At 40.6% G+C, this 19743-nt stretch overlaps 1 protein-coding gene across 3 annotated transcripts in view; it reads right to left on the bottom strand.

Moving 5' to 3' along the window:
* Positions 1-10839: 10839 nt before the first annotated feature.
* Positions 10840-19743, bottom strand: part of LOC117369258 (carcinoembryonic antigen-related cell adhesion molecule 1-like) — a 117025-nt gene continuing 108121 nt past the window's right edge. For 2 of the 3 annotated variants that reach the window (XM_033963548.1, XM_033963551.1), the window contains one exon: positions 10840-18936. In XM_033963548.1, coding sequence (XP_033819439.1) covers positions 18820-18936 — 117 coding nt within the window. In that variant the 3' untranslated portion in view covers positions 10840-18819. The remainder of the gene's footprint in view (positions 18937-19743) is intronic. The other variant, XM_033963549.1, reaches the window with a different exon arrangement.

Below are 19743 nucleotides of genomic sequence, written 5' to 3'. Positions count from 1 at the left end.
TACATGAGGACTCTGAGACTGATGGAGAGCAGGAAGGATGTAACATAAAAACATAGTAAATGATGGCAGATAAGAGACCTGAATGGTCCATCCAGTCTGCCCAAACATACACTCTCTATAATTTAATCATTTAATTTAAATTGTTCTTTTTCTTAGATATTCTGGGCCAGAAATCCAGAGCTCTGCCTGGCATTGTGCATCTACTGGAGTCTACATCGAATCTCACTCCAGCTCATCAAAACCCTCCCAGCCCATCCTCAATTGAATGGTCATATATGTGACACAGACTTTGCAAATCTGCCCACTGCTGGCCTTAGTTCTTCAATATACCATTATTTTCTGATTAGAGATCTGTGCTCATTCCATGCTTTTTTGAACTCTGTCACCGCTTTCCTCTCCACCACCTCCCTTGGGAGCACATTCCAGGCATCCACTACCCTCTCCGTAAAGAAGAATTTCCTAACATTACTGTTGAGTATACCACCCCTCAACCTAGATTTTTGTTTTTATTAAGAGTTGGGTGTTGAGAAAACATACAAATAGCTGTATTGGGTCAGACCAATGGTCCATTTAACCCAGTATCCTACTTCTAATAGTGACCAATCCAGATCACATGTACCTGGCAGAATCCCAAATAGTAGCAGGATGTGTGAGAGAGAAAGACTGGTAGTACATGAGTATGGGATGGAGAGGTTTGATAGAGATTGGTGGCATAAGTCTAGCTAAAGGTGAGCTTTTGAGACAAGCGTCTAGTGAGGATGGATGTCATTGCCACATGCTAGTCAGAAATATTGTGACCCCCATGTAGGAAAATAAATGGTGGCTCTCCTTCAGCTCATTTGGATCCAAAGCGATCCCAATTTAAAAATTAGTTAAGATCATTGTGCTAATGGGTCAGGTTTTCAGTATATCCCTAATGAATGAGGATGAGAGATTTGCATCTCTACTACTGTACTTCTACTGAATGCAAATTTCCCTTATGCATAGTCATTTGAGATATTCCAAAAAACCCTGACTCATTTGTGACCTCCAAGAGCTGGGAGAGAATAGCCAGGATCTAGGCAGGGAATACATATAATTAAAAACATATATAAAGTTTTGAGGAGGAGTTTAACTAAGATGGCGGCCTGAGGACGCTCGAAGAACGCCATTGAGTCTTTATCTCTTACTTATGGTGAAGCGAAAATCGAAGACCTGGATCATCCCATCTGTACCCGGGTCGCAACCACAATTATCTGGCCCGATGGATGCATTCATTGAGCGGGGGCCTAAAGAAGTGCCAGCTGAGATGGCCTTGGCTCGGGTGAGAGCATGTCGGAGAGCCCTCAAACCTCTCTCGAGGAAGTCAGCGTCTTGCCGAAGAGCGCAGAACGCCAGCGTGGCCATTCCTCCATCCACTGTTCCTGCTTCAGTAATACAACTTCCACCGCCTGGAATCTTGGAATTGGAAGAGGATCTGCAAGAACCCCAGTTAGTATCTTTTTCTTCAGGTACTGTGAAACCTAAAAATTTGGAATTCAAAATCTCAATTGCTCCATTACAGAAGCCCCCAGTTATTGATTTAAATTCTATTTGGGAAGCAATCTCAACGTTACAAGTACAGTATCTCTGGATTCTCAATTACAAGCATTAGCCACCCACTATTCTGGGATACTTTCAGAGTCCTTAATGCTACAACAAAGAGTAGCTAAATTGGAGAATAAATCATTGGAGCAAGAAAAAAAAATTGGAAAGTTTGGGAGCACAAAATCAACTCCTAATGAAAGAGAATGGTAACATTAACTTTAAGTTGGAAATACTGGAAAATAAAACAAGAAAGAATAATTTATGACTGATTAACTTTCCTAAATCAACAACTATCTCAGCATTGGAAATGTTTAAAAACTATCTTGAGACTGAAAATCCCGCAAAACTCATTTCCACCTATCTCAAAGATTTACTACATTCCTATGGGAAAGAAGAAAACTTCGGCAGAGCAACAGGGACCAGTAATTGACTTATTGGACTTAATGAATTTATTAGAGTCATCAGGAATAGATCAGCTCAGTGTAGCTACACTTGTTCAATTAGCCCTCGATTCAGATGGAGATTGGTTTTTAAAGATGGTTTTTTTTTAGTTGAAATCTGTTTTATATTAAGAAACAAACCATACAGCAACAAATTCAAGTAGCAGACAAGAATTCAAGTAAAGAAGACAAGGCTCCCCCCCCCCCCCCCCCAAGAGGACTGGACTCTGATGTCCTCTTAGGTTACAAAGAGCCCCTAACCCCCAGACCCCCCCCAAAACAGACCCCCCCCGAACACCACACCCCCGAACCCCCCCAAATCAGACAGGCGGAATGGAATACAACTGCAGTCTGTTCAAGATACGACTACGAACCCGGGGAGACAAACTGTCCAAATAGGGAGACCAGATATGAATAAAGTCTCTGCTCCGTCGACGAGAGGAAGAAGCCAGGTGGGCCTCCCAGCTGAGAAGTTCATGCAATTTATTTCTCCAGTACCAGAAGGAGGGAGGAGTATCAGCCAACCAGAAATTCAGAATACACTTTTTCCCCAAAATATAACATTTGCTCAAAAACAATTTCTCAGCAGAGGTATAAACAGAAAACAGAGAAAAATGAGCGAACAACATGTGATATGCAGAGACAGGAACAGAAACCCATAAGAGACCCTGAAGAAAGGAGGCCAAGGCTTCCCAAAAGCTCTGAATACTCTCACAACCCCAAAGGCCATGAGAGTAAGAGTTCACCTCCGTGTGACAGGTGAGGCAATATTGGGTATCTACACAGCCCATATGGTAGGCCCGACTCTGGGAGGCATACGTTCTTAACAAGGTCCTGAAGTGGCACTCTCGAAGCTCCGCGCTATGCACCATAGCGGGGATACGGTGAAAGCACAAAGATAAACTCTTTTTGAATCAAAAAATTAGAATGTACCCAAATGTGTCTAGGCAAACACACAAAAAAAGAGGAAGCAGTTTTTGCTTTTGAGACCCCAGGTCTTAAAACTGGGAGCCACTTTTGTATTAAGATTTCCATGTAAATGTTTGGTTAATTTTAAAGGTGAAAGGTACACTTTCTTTGATTCTTCACAGTTATCTAGGTTTATGGTGGATAATGGTGTGGTGACAGCAAGGACCCCTATCAATAGACAAGAACAAAGCTCATAGTTAGAATATTAAGCTCACTTCAGGCTGTCCTTCTGATTGCCTTAAGTATCTCGTAATTGTTGCTCCGATTTATTAGGATTACTCATCCTCCAAGCATCAGTCTGCGCTAACAAACAATTAAAGTATATATTTTGTTTCCTTATTTTCTTTTAGTGCCTATTTACTACTATTGTAGAAACTATTTGATTTCAATATGATTTTTGTCATGAAAATGTGAAACTCAATAAAGAAAAAATGAAAAAAAAAAGAAAGTTTTTTTGTGCCATAGTTTTAATTCCTCAAATACTGTGAAATAGTCACTCTATAAATCATTTGCAGTAAACTAAATCAAGTATACTTCAACTGCTATTAGAACGTAGTTTTAATTCCTGGCTTGCCAGTAAATCTTTGGTCTGTAAAGTACATTTGGGAGATAGGAGTGGAACAAATAGTTGGAAATTTCTGGGGCATGGTGACCATGATTGTTTGAATTGAGACGTTTCCTTCTCCTCCCTGGCTTTGTCTGGCTTTACTGTGCCAAATATACACTATTAACAATAAATGACTAGATGAAGCTATGTGTAAAGGCATGTGCTGGCTCAGGTATCCGGGGATTTCACACTCCTTTCTGCCTGGGTGTTGTCAGAATAGCAGAGACAGAGGGTCACCTGGGAGACAGTGCAGGGCTTTACTTATAGCTCATTAGCAGCTTATATTTCCTCCTAGGACTCTTTCTGTAAGAGCCTCCGATTTCCAGGAACACATCTCACCTGCCCTTGGGAGCATGACACCGCAACTCAAGCGCAACACAGCTTCTGCTGGGAAGAGCATAGTTTAATTGTGCTACCCTTTTCTCCTTCTCTCCAATAAATGATTGCAGTTCTACCTCTCTTCCCTTATTTCTCAGGCTGTCATGTGTTTGTCTAAAGTATTAATAATATTGTCCCAATTTTATATCTTTTTAATGTAATGTACACCGCTTTGACAATTTTTAAGGCGATATATCAACTTTTTAATACACTTGAGAAACTCCTTCTTTAAGAGATATACAGAGATGCCTAGTGACCCAGTTCAAGGATGGAGATTTTTTATTTATTTTAATTATTTATTCTTTTGGAATTTAATCTGCACATGGTTTTCGGGCCACCTCATCCTAATGCATCGCAGCACTTGCAGGGGCTATGTACTTGAAACAGGGGCTATGTACAGTATAGATAGGTCATAGTAGTTTGGGATGTAATTTCAAAAACTGTCTCTCTCCCTCCCCCCCCCCCCATTGAACTGAATCACTTGGTAGATCTAGAAATACAGGTAGAGATAACCGAGCCCCCTTTATTCACTTTGGACATCTCATAGCACCCTGTAATCTCAGCCACCACATCAATGCTATTGACAGTCACCCATCTTCTGCTTCATTTATAAACTACACAACACAAGCTCTTTTCTGTCCTTGAAGTTCACTTGTGGCTTCTTCTCCATTCCCTAGCACCTTGGTCTTCACTCCCAGTCCCCGAGGGCCAATGTCAGGTTTTCTGCTTGCTTTCATTTGACTTGAACCGATATGGGAAATGCCATTTCAAACAAATGCACACCCCTGCTGGTGCTATCCTCGCCACATCATTAACCTTCATACAATGTTTGCTAGCAGGCATTAGGAACTTTTAAAATGCTCTTTCTGAATGGCTTTTTCCAGGTTCACACCTTTCTTAGCCGGATCGGAGTAGGACTGTATCCATCCTTTTCAGTAAACTCTCCATGATTGTGGTAATAAGAGATTTTCTTAGTAAAGTTTCATCTTTCTGTCCACTAGGGTCAATAGGCTAGGTGACATCGCTGTTATCTGCTGTTGCTGACCATTTACATTGAGTTAATGCTTCAGCATTTTTTGTTAGAAAACACGGGGCAGATATTCAAACAGCTACCCAGTTAAATCTTGTTGGCCAACCCTAGATCATATATTCTGCAGCATGTAACCAGATGATGCATTATCCAGTTAGTGCCGGGGTGAAACACGGATAGAGTTAGGACAGAGCTCAGAGTTACATGGTTAGTGGCAGCTTTCAGTAACAAACAAACCAAAACTGCAGATATGTACAACGGTGTAGGCAAAATTTATTGTGACAACCAAATTATATCTAAAAACCTTTTTACCAAATAGGGGACCCAACACAGTCCGTGTTTCAGACAACCTTCATCAGGGGTCCATGGTAGAAAAGGGAAGAAAAATATGTCACAAAAAAATATATAGTAGAAAAAACGGATTATATAAATCGCCAAGGGTCACTGGATATTGTAAAATCTCGCTATCATGGACCCCTGATGAAGGTTGTCCGAAACACGGACCGTGTTGGGTCCCCTGTTTGGTAAAAAGGTTTTTAGATATAATTTGGTTGTCACAATAAATTTTGCCTACACCGTTATACATATCTGCAGTTTTGGTTTGTTTGTTCCTGGTTGTTTTTTTTTTACTGCAGACAAAGTTGGAACTCCCTTCTCCCTTTGGCTTTGTTGCTTAGTGGCAGCTTTCAGCCTGTTAACCAAGTAAGTCTCCAGCTAAAGTTGGGCCTACAACAGACTGTTTTCACTTTATCCAAGCACTGGTCTAAATCTCCAGTGACCAGACATTTTCTGGAATTTAATTCCAGTGTCTGGATTAGGCCAGTATTGAATATCTGTGTCAAAGTCCAACAGCAGTGTTCAGCCCCTTTGAAACTGCTGATCACTGCTGGCTATCAAGGGGAATTGTTTTGTAATGCCAGAGTTGTTCCAGTGTTCTGACTAGGACTTGGTCCACTGCTGTCCTTGCAATAGCATGCTGAATTCTTGGCCGCCTGACATGCCTGAAAAGATCTTAAAACTGATTTTAAAACCTCTGGTTCTTGTCATAATGACAACCTATTTAGTGTCTAAAGAATTCCAGTCAGACTTTTAAGTAATCTTTTAATCCCCTTGCCATCCATATTAAAGTGATACTTCTATTTTAATCTTGGCTATCGCTTCTGTTAATTTCGGAATGAATACCCTATCCTACAGGTGGAATTTAACTTACCTTTGAGGGACTGCACCTATTTAAGGATTACCTTCTTGGGTCTCACAATTTCTGTACCATTTCAAACAGTTTTTGAACTTTTTCTAATGGTAAGTGTGACACCATTTTATTGGTTCTCAACTCTATATTGAGAAAAAAAAATCTGTAGAATGCCAAACGTCAGAGCCATTAATTTAACTGAATTCACAAGGCCCTGCGAAATTCGTATTTGGCCAGGACTCAAACATGAAACCATCCAAAAACGGGTCATATGCCCTACACCTGCCTTCTGTTCTGTTAGCCAGGCAAGAAAGTGACAATGAAAGGCACTCGAGACAGAGCATCTCACTGGCATTATTTTCTTTGGTACCAGAAACTCAACAGCCTGAAGGGCTCTCTGGTTGTATGAATGCAGACTTGCTATCTGCATTTACCCCTTTTACAAAACCGTAATGCAGTTTTTCAGCGCCAGACACGGTGGTAACAGCTTCGATGCTCATGTGGGGGGGGGGGGGGGGGGGGGAATCCTTCTATACAACACTGGCAGCATCATTTGCCATGTGGATAGAGTTGATCTTCTCTGTCTTCTGAAGACCCTAGGCCTTCACAGACAGACCACTCAACTCTCTTTATGCTGATACAAATAACAGGAGTTTTAATAATCAAATAGGAAAAGCTTACACAGCATACAGAGTGATAGAGCATATACCAGGCTGGCCAGACTGATGGAGAACTTCCGATGAGTTCTCAATCCTTGGTTCAAGGAGCTTTCTTTTATATGATTCTGGCAGCTCTGGCCCACGTTGGTGCATGTTACATTTCACACTTTCATTGGTTAATCATATATATTATCTCATATATTAAGCTATGGATTGGTTAATATAATTGAGTGATTCTGTGTCACGCCTTTTTCCATTTGCTCCTTTACTTCCCCATAAATGTCCTTTTAATATACCAAGTTCCTCTTTTGAGCACCTGGGCCTAATGGTTTTCCGGCTCTGTGGTTAGCCTTCTTGTATACTTTTGTCCGTTGTTCGCCTTTCTTCTGGTGAAACTTTCATAAAGTTATCATGCTGCTTATATTTTTCATCAGAATTGTTTTTCTCTCTAACTACGCCCTCCGGTTGCCTTTGCTTCTAAGAAAAAGCAGAAGTGTCTTTCAGAGTTCACAGTGTCTTTCAGAGTTGACAATTTCTAGTCAGAGAGCCCATTTTGCTTTTTCAGCAACCATTTTAGGTTTTAGCTGTACTGGCCTTGCTTTGGCCTGCTACTGCTGTGACAGGGAAATTCTCGGGGGTCTTCACCTGAGCTTACAGGACTTTTCCTCCCCCTCCTCACTTCACAGCACACTTCAAAAGTTAGAAGAGTGCACCCCAGTGAGGAGGTAAGTTCATAGGATTTTGAAGACATGTGCTTTTTAAGTGCCCCTCAGCCTACATTACTAACCATGGAGAAACAGAGGGAGGGTAGCTATACACACTAGCACTTCTCTAGTTTTGATGGGAGACCGTGTGGCTGTTTCAAGAGACAGGAAGAAGTGGAGTTCCCCAGGAGGAAGTGGAGTGTGGGAGTTCCCCAGATCTGGATGGGTTGGGCTGATTAATTAAAAATATTTGTTAATTTCTGTTGTGGTAACCCACAGTAGGAATAGGAACCTTTTGCGTTAGGGAGCTTGCACAAATGTCTAGAACCATTATGAAATGGTGTTGACTTCTATTGCTGACTCTGCTAAGATTAATATATAAATAGGGCTTCTAATTTTTGGTGTTTATAAATTGTAAATTTAGTTTATTTATTCATTCAATTTTCTATACTGTTCTCTCAGGGGAGCTCAGAACAGTTTACATGAATTTTATTCAGGAACTCAAGCATTTTTCAGCTGATTACTAATTAGGGGAGCACTGAGGGTACCAAAATTAAAAATGGGGAAAGCATTCAGCATGTGTTCCACATGTACCTATGTTTGTTTTCTTATCTGCATTACTTATGACTGTTTTGTACCTGTGTCTTTCTAGGGGAAGAGGAAGAAACAGATAAAGATTTTGGGGGGAGCAGGGCAGTTGCAGGGGGAAGTTTTCTGCATGTTGGGACTATAATGGGAGGTAATTTGAAGGGTTAGAAGAGAATGGGGGTTGAAAGGAGTAATTCCCAAACTGCTCAATAGAAGCTGTATTTATTTATTTAGATTTCTATCCTGTTCTCCCAGAAGCTCAGAACGGTTTACAATCGTTTGAAAACAGACTAGTCATGACAACAAATAGGTTATAGTAGACAATAACAAGAGCTTATTCTAGAGACCAGACTAGTCATAGTGAAGAGTAATTCACTCTCCGTCAGAAATGTATTTGGGCATTTGTGTGTGTGTATGGGTGGGGGGAGAAGCTTGTTTCTAAGAAACCCCAGGTCTGCTTAGGCCCATTTTCAAACTCAATGTGTCTTTTTACAGTTTTTCCCTTTATGCCAAGTTTTATTTATTTGTTAAATTTTTTTGAACAGATGTCCCCAGCTGGATGGGTAACATTCTCAAATCATGTTGTCTAATTTTTCCACTTTCCATTGGATTGGAAAGAGTAACAATCAGTGCTTATCTATGTTTTCATGCCACAGGTGTGAAAATATATACATTTGTGTCACTTTAGAATTGTCAGCGCTGGAAAAGCAAAAAGGATGATACAAAACAAGATGTGGATGGGCGGTAGTGGGGTTTTTTTTGCCTAATGTTTATCCAACAAACATTGATAAAGAATGACACAGAGACAAAGTCTGTTCCCATCCCCACAGGCTCTGTCCCCTTTCCCACCCCATCCCCGTGGGCTCTGTCCTCATCTGCACAAGCCTCAAACAATTATGATTTTATATTTAAATCTTGTTTTTTAAGCATAAAATGGGACATTTTGTACAATTTGTAAATTAGAAACAGAGCTTTTCATTTTGAACTGGTTTTGGTATACCTTCCCAAAGATTTGGTGGGGTTTTTTGTGGGGTTTTTTTCCTCATCTTGGAAGATAACTGGATTATCTTTCAGACATGGGCATAGAAGAGAACAAACACTATATAACAGATGAACAGAAAAATAAGTATCTTATTAAGTGCTGGAAATGCTCTTTGATGCCAGCAACAATGGATGAATCTGTTGCAGTTACAGTAAGATACTTGAGCAACTGGATATGTGGTAGAAGGATGTTGCAGGTGGTAGAAATCTGACCAGCAGACAAGACACAAATGATGTCATTTAACTGTAGTTCATTTAAATCCAAAAGAAGATCATTAAATTCAGTTGCCAGTTGTCTAAGATGTTATGTTTCTGCATATTGATACTAATATTTTATAGAAGCTGTTTCATCTAGCTGGAACAGTCTGTTTAAGGCTAGAGAATTTGACAGAAAAAGAGCAAAGCGAGAAGCAAAATAAAAGAAAGGCAAAGCCAATGTCACATTACAACACAAGGGGACATACCAAACTGATAACAGGATATTACAGTGGTATCTCTAGTTCAAGTAGTCTTCAAAAAGACCATAGGAATGTAGTGAAAGAAGTACCGATAGCCATTGTGAGTTCTCTGACAAGTTTCTGTAGGAGTTTGGCTGTCAGTACGTTGTAAGCTCTGTTGAGCAGGGACTGTATATTATATGTTTTAACGTACAGTGCTGCATATGTCTTGCAGTGCTATAGAAATGATAAATAGTAGTAGGGAGGATTTTATCCAGCGTTTTGAACAAAACCCATTCTTCTTGGGGACAAAGTTCTCCTGTTCTCTGACAACTGGCCAAGCTGAGTTCAGATAAATTCTTGGGTAAGCTGATCAAAGTAAGGCAGATTCAGCTCAGTCAGAGTCTGTGCATACTGTATATTTTCCAGAAATATTGTGCAACTGGGAGGGGAGACGTTGAGTCAGTGTAAGAGGAAAACCATACATAAGTGGTTATAACTCATTCATTCAGGGCTCCTTTTACAAAGGTGCGTTAGGGTCTTAACACGCGGAATAGCGCACGCTAAATTGCCACACGCGCTAGACCTCAATGCCAGCATTGAGCTGGCATTATTCTAGAAGCGTACCACGTGGTTTAGCACGCGGTAATTTTGTGCGTGCGCTAAAAACGCTAGCACACCTTAGTAAAAGGAGCCCTCAATGTCCTGCAGTTATGCTCCTTCATCTGGTCCTTCATGTCACTCCTCTACTACGGTCTGAGTACTGGCTCCCTTTCTCCTGCCATATTAAATTCAAAATTCTCTTGTCTTTTAATACCGCCTCCCTTTTTCCATCAACAATCTCCTATTTCCCTTTGTACCACACCAGGTTCTTTTGCAGCAGCACACTTCTATAACCTTCCTTCACACTCAGTCCTCTACTTAAAACATTTCCCGGGAAACTGCTTCCAACAATCTTGGATTTAAGCTTTGGAACACACTACTCTCCCGCAATCAAATTCGAATGCCCTTTCACCAGATTTAAGACCCTGCTCAGGATACACTTCTTCAAAAAGGCTTTCTGCTGACTTTTCATTTTTCTCTTCCCTTCTTTTGCCTCTTTCCTCCTTACCCAATCATTTTTGCATTGCAATCCACAGGAGGAACCATCTGTAGTGTATCAAAAATTTACAAATACATACGTACGTAAAGCAGGGCACTGGAAGGCAGTACCATAGCTATGCAGGTAATATCAGTAACCAAGACACAACATTTTATTTTTATTAAAAATATAACTGCTTATTTACAAAAGATTTCTTTGCAAAATAAAGAGGAATTCCATTTTAAAAGAAAAAAAAATCATATAATTCACTTCTGATTTCATTTACATTGGGAGTGTACTCAGACACAGATTTACATATAGTACAACTGATGTACACTCAGACATACAGAATTTTATACAATGCAGTGTGTATGTGGTTTCATAACTGTACACCTGTATGTAAGTATGGGGTCCTTTTACTAAGGCGTGCTAGCCGTTTTAGCGCACGCTAAATGCTAACGCTAAAATGGCTAACGCGCCTTAGTTAAAAGGATCCCAATATGTAGCGCAAAGCTCAGCAGGGTACTGTGCACAGCACCCTGGATATTCCCAGATTAGCCAGAATACTGCAGAAGATTGATTTTTATACTTTTAAGGAGGTCATTTGATAAACGATTTCTCTTATTAACAAATTGTGTCACACCTACAAGTATTTGCAGTACAAGTTTATGTAGAGCAGGCATGTTCAAGGGAGAAATCTGGGTAGTGCCAAAACATATACATATTTTATAAAATGTGACCATCTGTGGGAAAACATGACTAAAGCCTAGTGACTTGTTTTCCTCTAAAAGAGTCACAAAATAAAATTGTACTTTATACACATGATTTTTTTTTTCTAATATTTTATAAAAGACACATAAGTGCCTATTTATCTTTATAACATAAAATATCTGAAAACACCTGCCTGTCCAATTAACCTTGGTAACCTGTTACAAAATTAACCTCTAAAGGGAGTAAATTTGTGACTATTTCTGGGAAAACATGATTAAAGTCACTAGAAATAAAATAAAAAAAAGGAATAATAATAATAACGGGCAGATCAAGGAGCAAAACTTTGGAAAACATTACCAACTAATATCAAACAGCAATTTAATTTTAAATGTTAAAAAAAAGATCTATTTCAATAATTTGGTATTATTAATCCCCAACATTGTAATACTCTCTAATAATTTCTATCACCATAATTATTTATGTAAACTGCTGTGAACTTCATGGAGCTATTGGCAGTATATAAAGATTGTATTGCATTAGAACAAACAATCTGTAATACAACAGTCCAAACTCCATTCTTTTATGTTTAGGTTTACTGGCATTTGATATATATCAACCTATCTTGGAGAAGTTCAGGGCGGTATACAATTTTTTCTATCAGGCACTCTAAGTATATGAAGAAAAAAGTAACTACAGAAGTTTAAACATGTGCTCATTGACCCTGATATAAAGCTCATCCATTCTCAACATTTTGGATCTGTAACTTTACTTTATGTTTTCCCTGCGATGGTCACATTTTATAACCGATTGCCTAGGAGGAGGCTAAGTAGGCACCTATTTTGGCCTAATTTATAAAGACACACAGCTTATCAAACACTAGGCACATACAGGCATAAGGAAAGATTAGGGTCTTACTTCGGTAATCTTCTTTCTATTAGACCGACACTTTATTCCTGAAGTCAACTCCTTCCTGCGAGAATTATTGTAAAAAGCCTCATTAGCATTCTTTTACTCTGCCTACCATCCCTTCGGACTGTCCTCCAATTCTTTAGTGTCAAAGCAGATGGTCAGCCCTGGAGAGAAAGCAGAATATCTAAAGTAATCTTCAACACCTCATCATCAGAAACCTTAACAAATAAACATGGCTCCATCATATCCCATCATATCCCTTCTGCTTTTTAATATCTTTATGGCACCACTTTTAACTCTTGGCCAATCCATCGGCTTTACAATATTCGCATACGCAGATGACATACAATTCATTCAACCAATTAACCTCAACGACCCAGATGAAATAATACTTATCAATCAGAAACTGGAGAAAATCAAACTATGGCTAGACTCAAATATGCTAGCCCTCAATGCAGAAAAGTCTAAAGTAATGATTTTCCCTATCAAGGAAGGCCTGTCGATTCAGGATCCTCTTAAACTCAACTCTTCGAATAGTGAAATTGTAAATTCCTTAAAATTATTAGGGATCATGTTTGATAGCAAATTTACCTATCATCTTCATATTAGCTCAGTAGTCAAGCGCCACTTCCACAGATTGCGAATGATTAGATCACTTGCTAAACTGTTAGAACTTTCTTCTTTAAACATCCTAATCCACTCCCTAGTGATATCATGTATCGATTATTGTAATGCCCTCTATAAAGGCATTACAAAAAAAGAATTAAGATGTCTCCAAATTGTACAAAACACCGCAATAAAAATTATATTTAACGCCAAAAAATATGACCATGCTTCACCCCTCCTACGTGAAGCACACTGGTTACCTGTTGAACATAGGATTAGTTACAAAATCATATTACTTACATTTAAAACACGTCAAAGTAACCAACCAGATTTTATCAATAGTTTTTTAATTCCCCACTGTCCAACTAGAACACTTCGTTCTTCCCCACAGTCCAACTAGAACACTTCGTTCTTGGACACAAAACCTTCTGATGGTTCCATTCCTAAAGCAAATTAATACTACAAGATCAAATAACTTTGCAGTGACCTCGCTATCACTTTGGAATTCTATTCCTAATTAAATTCGTGAAGAAGTATCTTTGACTCACTTTAAAACAAAGCTAAAAACATTCCTGTTTCAAGATACATTCGATACCTAATTGCCCTTGTAAGGGCTAAACACAAGCCAACAGCAGATGGCATTTTTCTCTTCTTTCTCCCCTCCCTCTCATCCTTTCCTTAATTGTTCTTTTTCTACCTTTTATTATAATGTAATTCATCCCTTCTTCCCATTTGTTTCGGTTTGTCATAGTATAAACTTATTATGTAGATTTTATTAGTCAAATGTTTACCCCTATTTTATATGACGAAAGTTGTATTTTTATTGTACACTGCTCAGAAGTCTGATTGAGCGATATAAAAAGTTTTAAATAAACTTGAAACTTGAATAGGGAGGGGTGTGGGGACGCTATCCAAGAATCATGTCTGTTCTGCTCATATCATTAACATATAACATGTGAAACAAAAACTTAACGATTTGCAATACATAACAAGGTGAAAACAAGCAACCTGAGCACAGCCTGCAATAAGAGTGTGGGAGATTTTACAGATACCCCCAGATTCTTCAACTTGACTGGATAAAGGAAAGAAACAAGATGTCCGGATTCCCTGGCACATTCGAGGCAGTAAGCAGGCAAATGAACATCTGACAGGGAAGGCTTCAGGAATAAAGTGCCTTTCTACTAGAAAGAAGATTACTGAGGTAAGAACCTAATCTTTCTTTCTAGTGTGACAGGCATTTTATTCCTGAACCATTGGGACATACTATCTGCCCCACCCTAGAGTCTAGGGTGGGGCAGATAGTACAGATGATAGTACGGATGGGGCAGATAGTACGGATGATACAAATGCAGAGTCCTGTTTGGCCACTACTTCCACCCTGTAAAACTTTGCGAATGTATGGAGAAATGACCCTGTTACCATGTTACAGATTTCTTCCCGATACACTGCTGAAGAATCTGCCAATGAGGAAGCCACGCTTCTAGTGGAATGTGTCTTTACAGATACAGGCGGATGCTTTCCGCTTCCAATGTAGGCTGAAGAAATGACTATATGAATCAATCTTGAAATGGTTGGTTTCGAGGCTGGTTGGCCTTTACGGGCAGCACCCACCAGTATGAAAAGACACTCTGCACACATTCAACAATTTCAGCACCTTTGAGAGAGTGAAGGTAGGCAATCATACGTCAATTGATATAAAAGCTGGAAATAACTTTTGGTAAGAAAGATGGGACTGTGCACAAGACCATGCTTGAACCCAAAATTCTATGAAAGGAAAGGGGATTTGTATACTGCCTTTTTGTTGCTTTGGCATTTCAAAGTTGACATGCAAAGTGATGGGCACTAGAGGATTAAGTGACTTGCCCAGGGTCACAAGGAGCAGCATTGGGATTTGATCTCACAACCTCTGGGTGAAGAGGCAGCAGCTCATCCAGTGAGCCACAGCCCTCCCTTCTGAGGAAGGGATCTCTGAATGACAATGCCTGCAGTTCCGTCAACTGTCAGGCTGAGGTAATTGTCACCAAACACACCATTTTGATTGCTAGATCCTTCAGAGAAGTTTGCTCTAAACGTTCATAGGCCACTCTAGCTAGTGCCCGTACGGCCAGATTATGACTCCATGCCAGAAAAGACTGTTGCACAACCCTAGGCCCAAAACACAAGAGCCCCACAATCTGAACTGTCAGGGGACCTTTTTTCAGTCCTTCCTGCAGGAAGGCAAGAACCATAGAAATCAGTGTCGAGTTTGGGTCCTCACTCCTCTGAGTGCACCAAGCTTGGAAACACTATCAGGCTTTCGCATATGCGGCTAGTGTCACTGTCTTTCTACATCTTAAAAAGGTGGACATCTCTTCATCCAAATAGTCTTTGGGTGCTAGTGCAGCACGCTCAAGAGCCATGCCATAAGACCAAAGCATTCCAGATCCTGCAGGGCAATTAGACCTTGCATGAGCAGTCACGGATGACATGAGCAGAAAAGACAGGCTCCTACCATCTCACTTGTAGAGAGACAACTGAGGAATTGAAGGACAGCCCAGAGGGATGGGAGCTAAAGAATACTAATGAGGCTACAAGAATTTTCGCAAGGAGGGGTTGACCACCTGCAGGTTCAGGAACAAAGTGTCTGTTGCACTAGAAACTGTGGCTAGCCTGTAACCATAGTCATTTATGTTAGTGCATAAAGTATGCGTATACGTGGATGTTTTATAAAATATGTGCATAAATTGCTACACACCCACTTTCCACCCCAAAATATGTCTATACCCAGGTCACGTAAAGCAAACACCTTTTTTTAGCCATGCATACTTTTTTGTGTGTAAACCCTAGGGCAATTTTTGAAAAGCGGTTTTACACATGGCAAAATTTTTATAAAACTTACATCCTATACACAAAGAGCTTTAAATACAGAGAGAAAACCACAAACTTTGAAGGATATGACAAAGTTTCCACATATCTGATTTAGAATCTGACAGAAAAAAAGCCTTCAGTTTTGGTGTCAGAGTGGCAGAATGGAGAGTGAAAGGGGGGGAGACATAAGGGGGAGGAGAGTGAGAACCTGGAGTGGGAGGGGAAGGACTTGAAAGGAGAATAGAGAGACATTATATGGAGAGGGGGGAAATTGAATAGAAAAGTAAAAGCATGAGTGGAGGAGGGGATAAAGAGAGAAACGAGGAGGTGCTATTATTACAGGAATCAACAGAAGCGGGAAATGTTCCCAAGCTGTGGGAGTTGGTGCCAAGAAGAAACTGGTTTTGCTTCGGCTGCTGCAGAGATTTTGCAAACTCGAAGCAACCTCCTGTTCCAAGGTGGATAATAAAAGAGGGACAGTAATTCTTCCTGCTTACCTATAATACAGAGATAATATTTATACTGTATTTATCAGTGCTGCATAGACAAGTGCCACACTCTCAGAAAGCTTATTCGCTTAAAAATGGGGAAGATTATGCTATGTATTCAAGATCATGCTATGGACGGTACATGGGAGGGAGGGGAAGAGGAAATGAAAAAGAGATTTAGTTTTCTGCTACTTCAAACTGTCAATCTGTGAAAAGAGGAATTCATCCACACTCATAATTACCTCTCCAGAGAGGTGACTTTACCTATCACCAGGGGGGTTATTTACTTCCTCTCCAGTGAGATAGCTACCCTTTTCAGGTGAAGTAACAGAAGCCTATGCCACCACATTTTCCTGACAAAACATTTGATTCTTACACCACTTTTTTTTCACTACGTTCTTTGTTTATTTTTTAAGCAGAGCCGAGACCAAAGCGGGAGAAATTAATTTCCTTCTTTATGCTGTTGCACTTGGCCCAGGCACTATTTGTATAATGATTATTATTTTCTGGTGTCTTATTTTCATTTCTTGGGGGCTTGGAAGGTTTTTCTGTTCTCAGTCTTGAGGCTTCCACACCCTAGCATATTTCCAAGTACACATGTAACGCTCAACCTACAGAACAGACAGGGATTTACAGTACCAGAGACATACTCAAGCTTTCCACACTGTGGGTATAGTCACTAGCTTTGGAAGTGAGCCATGCACACAAAACTCAGAGCTCTTCCCATAGGATCTTAGGGATGACACATTACATTTACACATCACTAGCATATCATAGGCAGGGGGCAATTTTCAAACAGCCTCCCTATGTGCAAAGCCCATAGATCCTCATACCCATCCCAGCCAGCTGGCTAATAGTATGTATGTTGTTGAAGCCTCATGCATATGGCTAGCTGGCTTCTGTGAGGGGCGCTTTTTCACACAATTTATCCAGGTAGATGGTTTTGAAAATTTCCTCATAGCAAGAGCAGCAATGTAGAGAATGACACAGGACAAAGTCTGTCCCTGTCCCCACCCCATCCCCGTGGACTCTGTCTCCATCCCTGCAAGTTCCATCTCCATCCCCATGAGCTCTGTCCTCATTTGTACAAGTCTCAAACACTTATGATTTTATATTTAAATCTTCTTATTATAAAAAAGGGACAATATTCTATACTACTATTTATAAGTCACAAATAGAGCCTTACATGTCGATCTAATTTTGGAGCAACCTTCCCAAAGATTCAGTTGCCTATGTTTTTACATCATCTGGGAAAGTAAATGGATTGTCTTGGGTGTAGAACCTAAACCGTGTAGTGGATGAACAGGAAAATAAGTGTCTATTAAATGTTGGAAATGCTCCTTGATACCAGCAATGATGGATGAATCTGTTGCAGTAACAGTAAGATGCTTGAGCAGCTAGGCACATGATGGAAAGAGGTTGCAGATGGTAGGAGTCTTATCAGCAGACAAGACTTGTTGCCACATCAAAGGCAGACAAGACACAAATGATGTCATCATTTAACAGTAGTTCATTTAAATCCAAAAGCAGCTTCTTCAAGTTTTTTAAAATCATTGTCTAAGGTATGTTAACTTTTTACATATTGATACAGTAGACTCTCTGTTAACCGTAACTCAATTAACCAGAAAAAAAAAATCTTAGAAATATTGTAATACCTTAAATACAAATGCAAATAAAATAAATTTCTGGCAGAAATTTAAGTGTAAACTTGGCACGCCACACCTGAGTACGACCACGCTTTGCTAACCATATGTCTGGTAGTTTGTCTGGAACAGTTTATGGTATGGCATAACAAGGGGTATAGTATTAGTCGGGCCTATTTTTAATAGTAACTCTCAAGCAACCAGAAACTACATTTATCCGGCATATATCAATTCCCATGGGTGCCAGTTAACTGAGAGTCTACTATATTAGTCTCAAGTTTTTAGAGAATAACAGGGGGGACAAAATTTGTCCCTGTCCCCGTGGGCTCTGCCCCTGCCCGATTCATGGAGGCTCTGTCCCCATCCTGTGGTTAACTGCGGGTACCCATCCCCATGTTATTTTCTACAGCAATGTATACAAAAAGAGTAAGGCAGAGAGAGGGCAGGGTAATTTGTACACAGAGAGGATCCAGGGAACAGCATTCAAAAGAAGTAGAGAGAAAACCAGAGTGGAGGGGTTGCAGAGAGAGAATATGGGAAGATGTATGCACACAGCCTGATTAGTAACCTGGAACCTTCACATATCCTCAGGGAAGTAAGCATAGCAACTTCTCCCTCACATTACACCAGGAGATTTTTTTCTGTTTGTGAAATCTCATAAAGAGACATAATTTTAGAAAAGGGCTCTTACAGCACCCCTGACCCTCCCAAGACTCCTCCACATAGCCATGCAGAGGAAGAGCTAAACTCCTTCTCTTCTGACAGAATCCTTCTCCTCTGAACAGCTTTGAACTGTCTGAAGATTAAACTTGTCCGGTGTGTTTCCCATCAAGAAGAAGAAACTTTGGCTTTACAGTCATACTCTCTCTCTGGCATGGGGATCAGCTCATTGGATGACCAACCGTGGAGGCAGCAGTGGAATGAAATCATGTCCTCCTGATCTCAGCATACTCAGTTGGATTCTCCTTGAGTTTGGGCTGCGTGGGTTTCGGTGCAACAGGCTTAAAGCTCACTTCACTGTAATTAACCTCCTCCCCGGTCTGCTGTAAGAAAGGGAACATGTCGCAAACTCATCAGCATCCATTATTAAAACCTTCTGATCTCAGACCTCATTATAACACCAGCTCAAATGTTCTCAACAGGCGCTAGTGATGATTAAACATATAGCTGGAGTTATGTGAATGACATCTCTTTTGTTTCCAAACTCAGAACTCCCCATTCCCTCTTCTGGTAACTACCATACTTCACTACATGTTAAACATGCTGGGGGCCCAGGACAAAAATTTAGGAAATGACCCCAAAGTCCACCAGCACAGTGCATCAGCTTGAGATAGGCTTGAGGTGGCACTCTGCAGCATGCGATAGGGCAATTTGCATATCCCTCCCCCCCACCAGGAATGACTGCATACAGCAGTGTATCGCAAACTGTGTGCCACAGCAGATTCTAGGTGTGCTCCGAGACGCCAATAAGGAGGAGAGATACTGGATGACTGCTTACAAGTTGTGCCTTTTGCTGCGAGAGGCACATCCTGTAGGTAGTCAGCTGGCGCTGATGACTCTCCTCCTTGCCGACGTCTCTCCTCCTCTCCCCATACCTCCCTTTCTCCAGGATCTCTCACTAGCAAAGTTCAGGGTCATGGCTGGAGGGCCTCTGCGCATGTGTCGACGTGATGACATCACACATGCGCGTGATATCATCGTGTTAACGTCCGCACACTTACAGAGACTTTCTGGCCGGGGCACCGGGTTTAGTGTGCTGCCGCGCCAAAGAGTTGGCAGGACACTGGCATACAGCCAGGAAGAGAAGGCCTAAGAGCTGGTTTCTAATGAGCAACTAAAAGAACCTAGTG

Source organism: Geotrypetes seraphini, chromosome 11 (genome assembly GCF_902459505.1).
Source record: "Geotrypetes seraphini chromosome 11, aGeoSer1.1, whole genome shotgun sequence".
NCBI lineage: Eukaryota > Metazoa > Chordata > Amphibia > Gymnophiona > Dermophiidae > Geotrypetes > Geotrypetes seraphini.
This window is presented reverse-complemented; position numbering and strand designations above follow the sequence as displayed.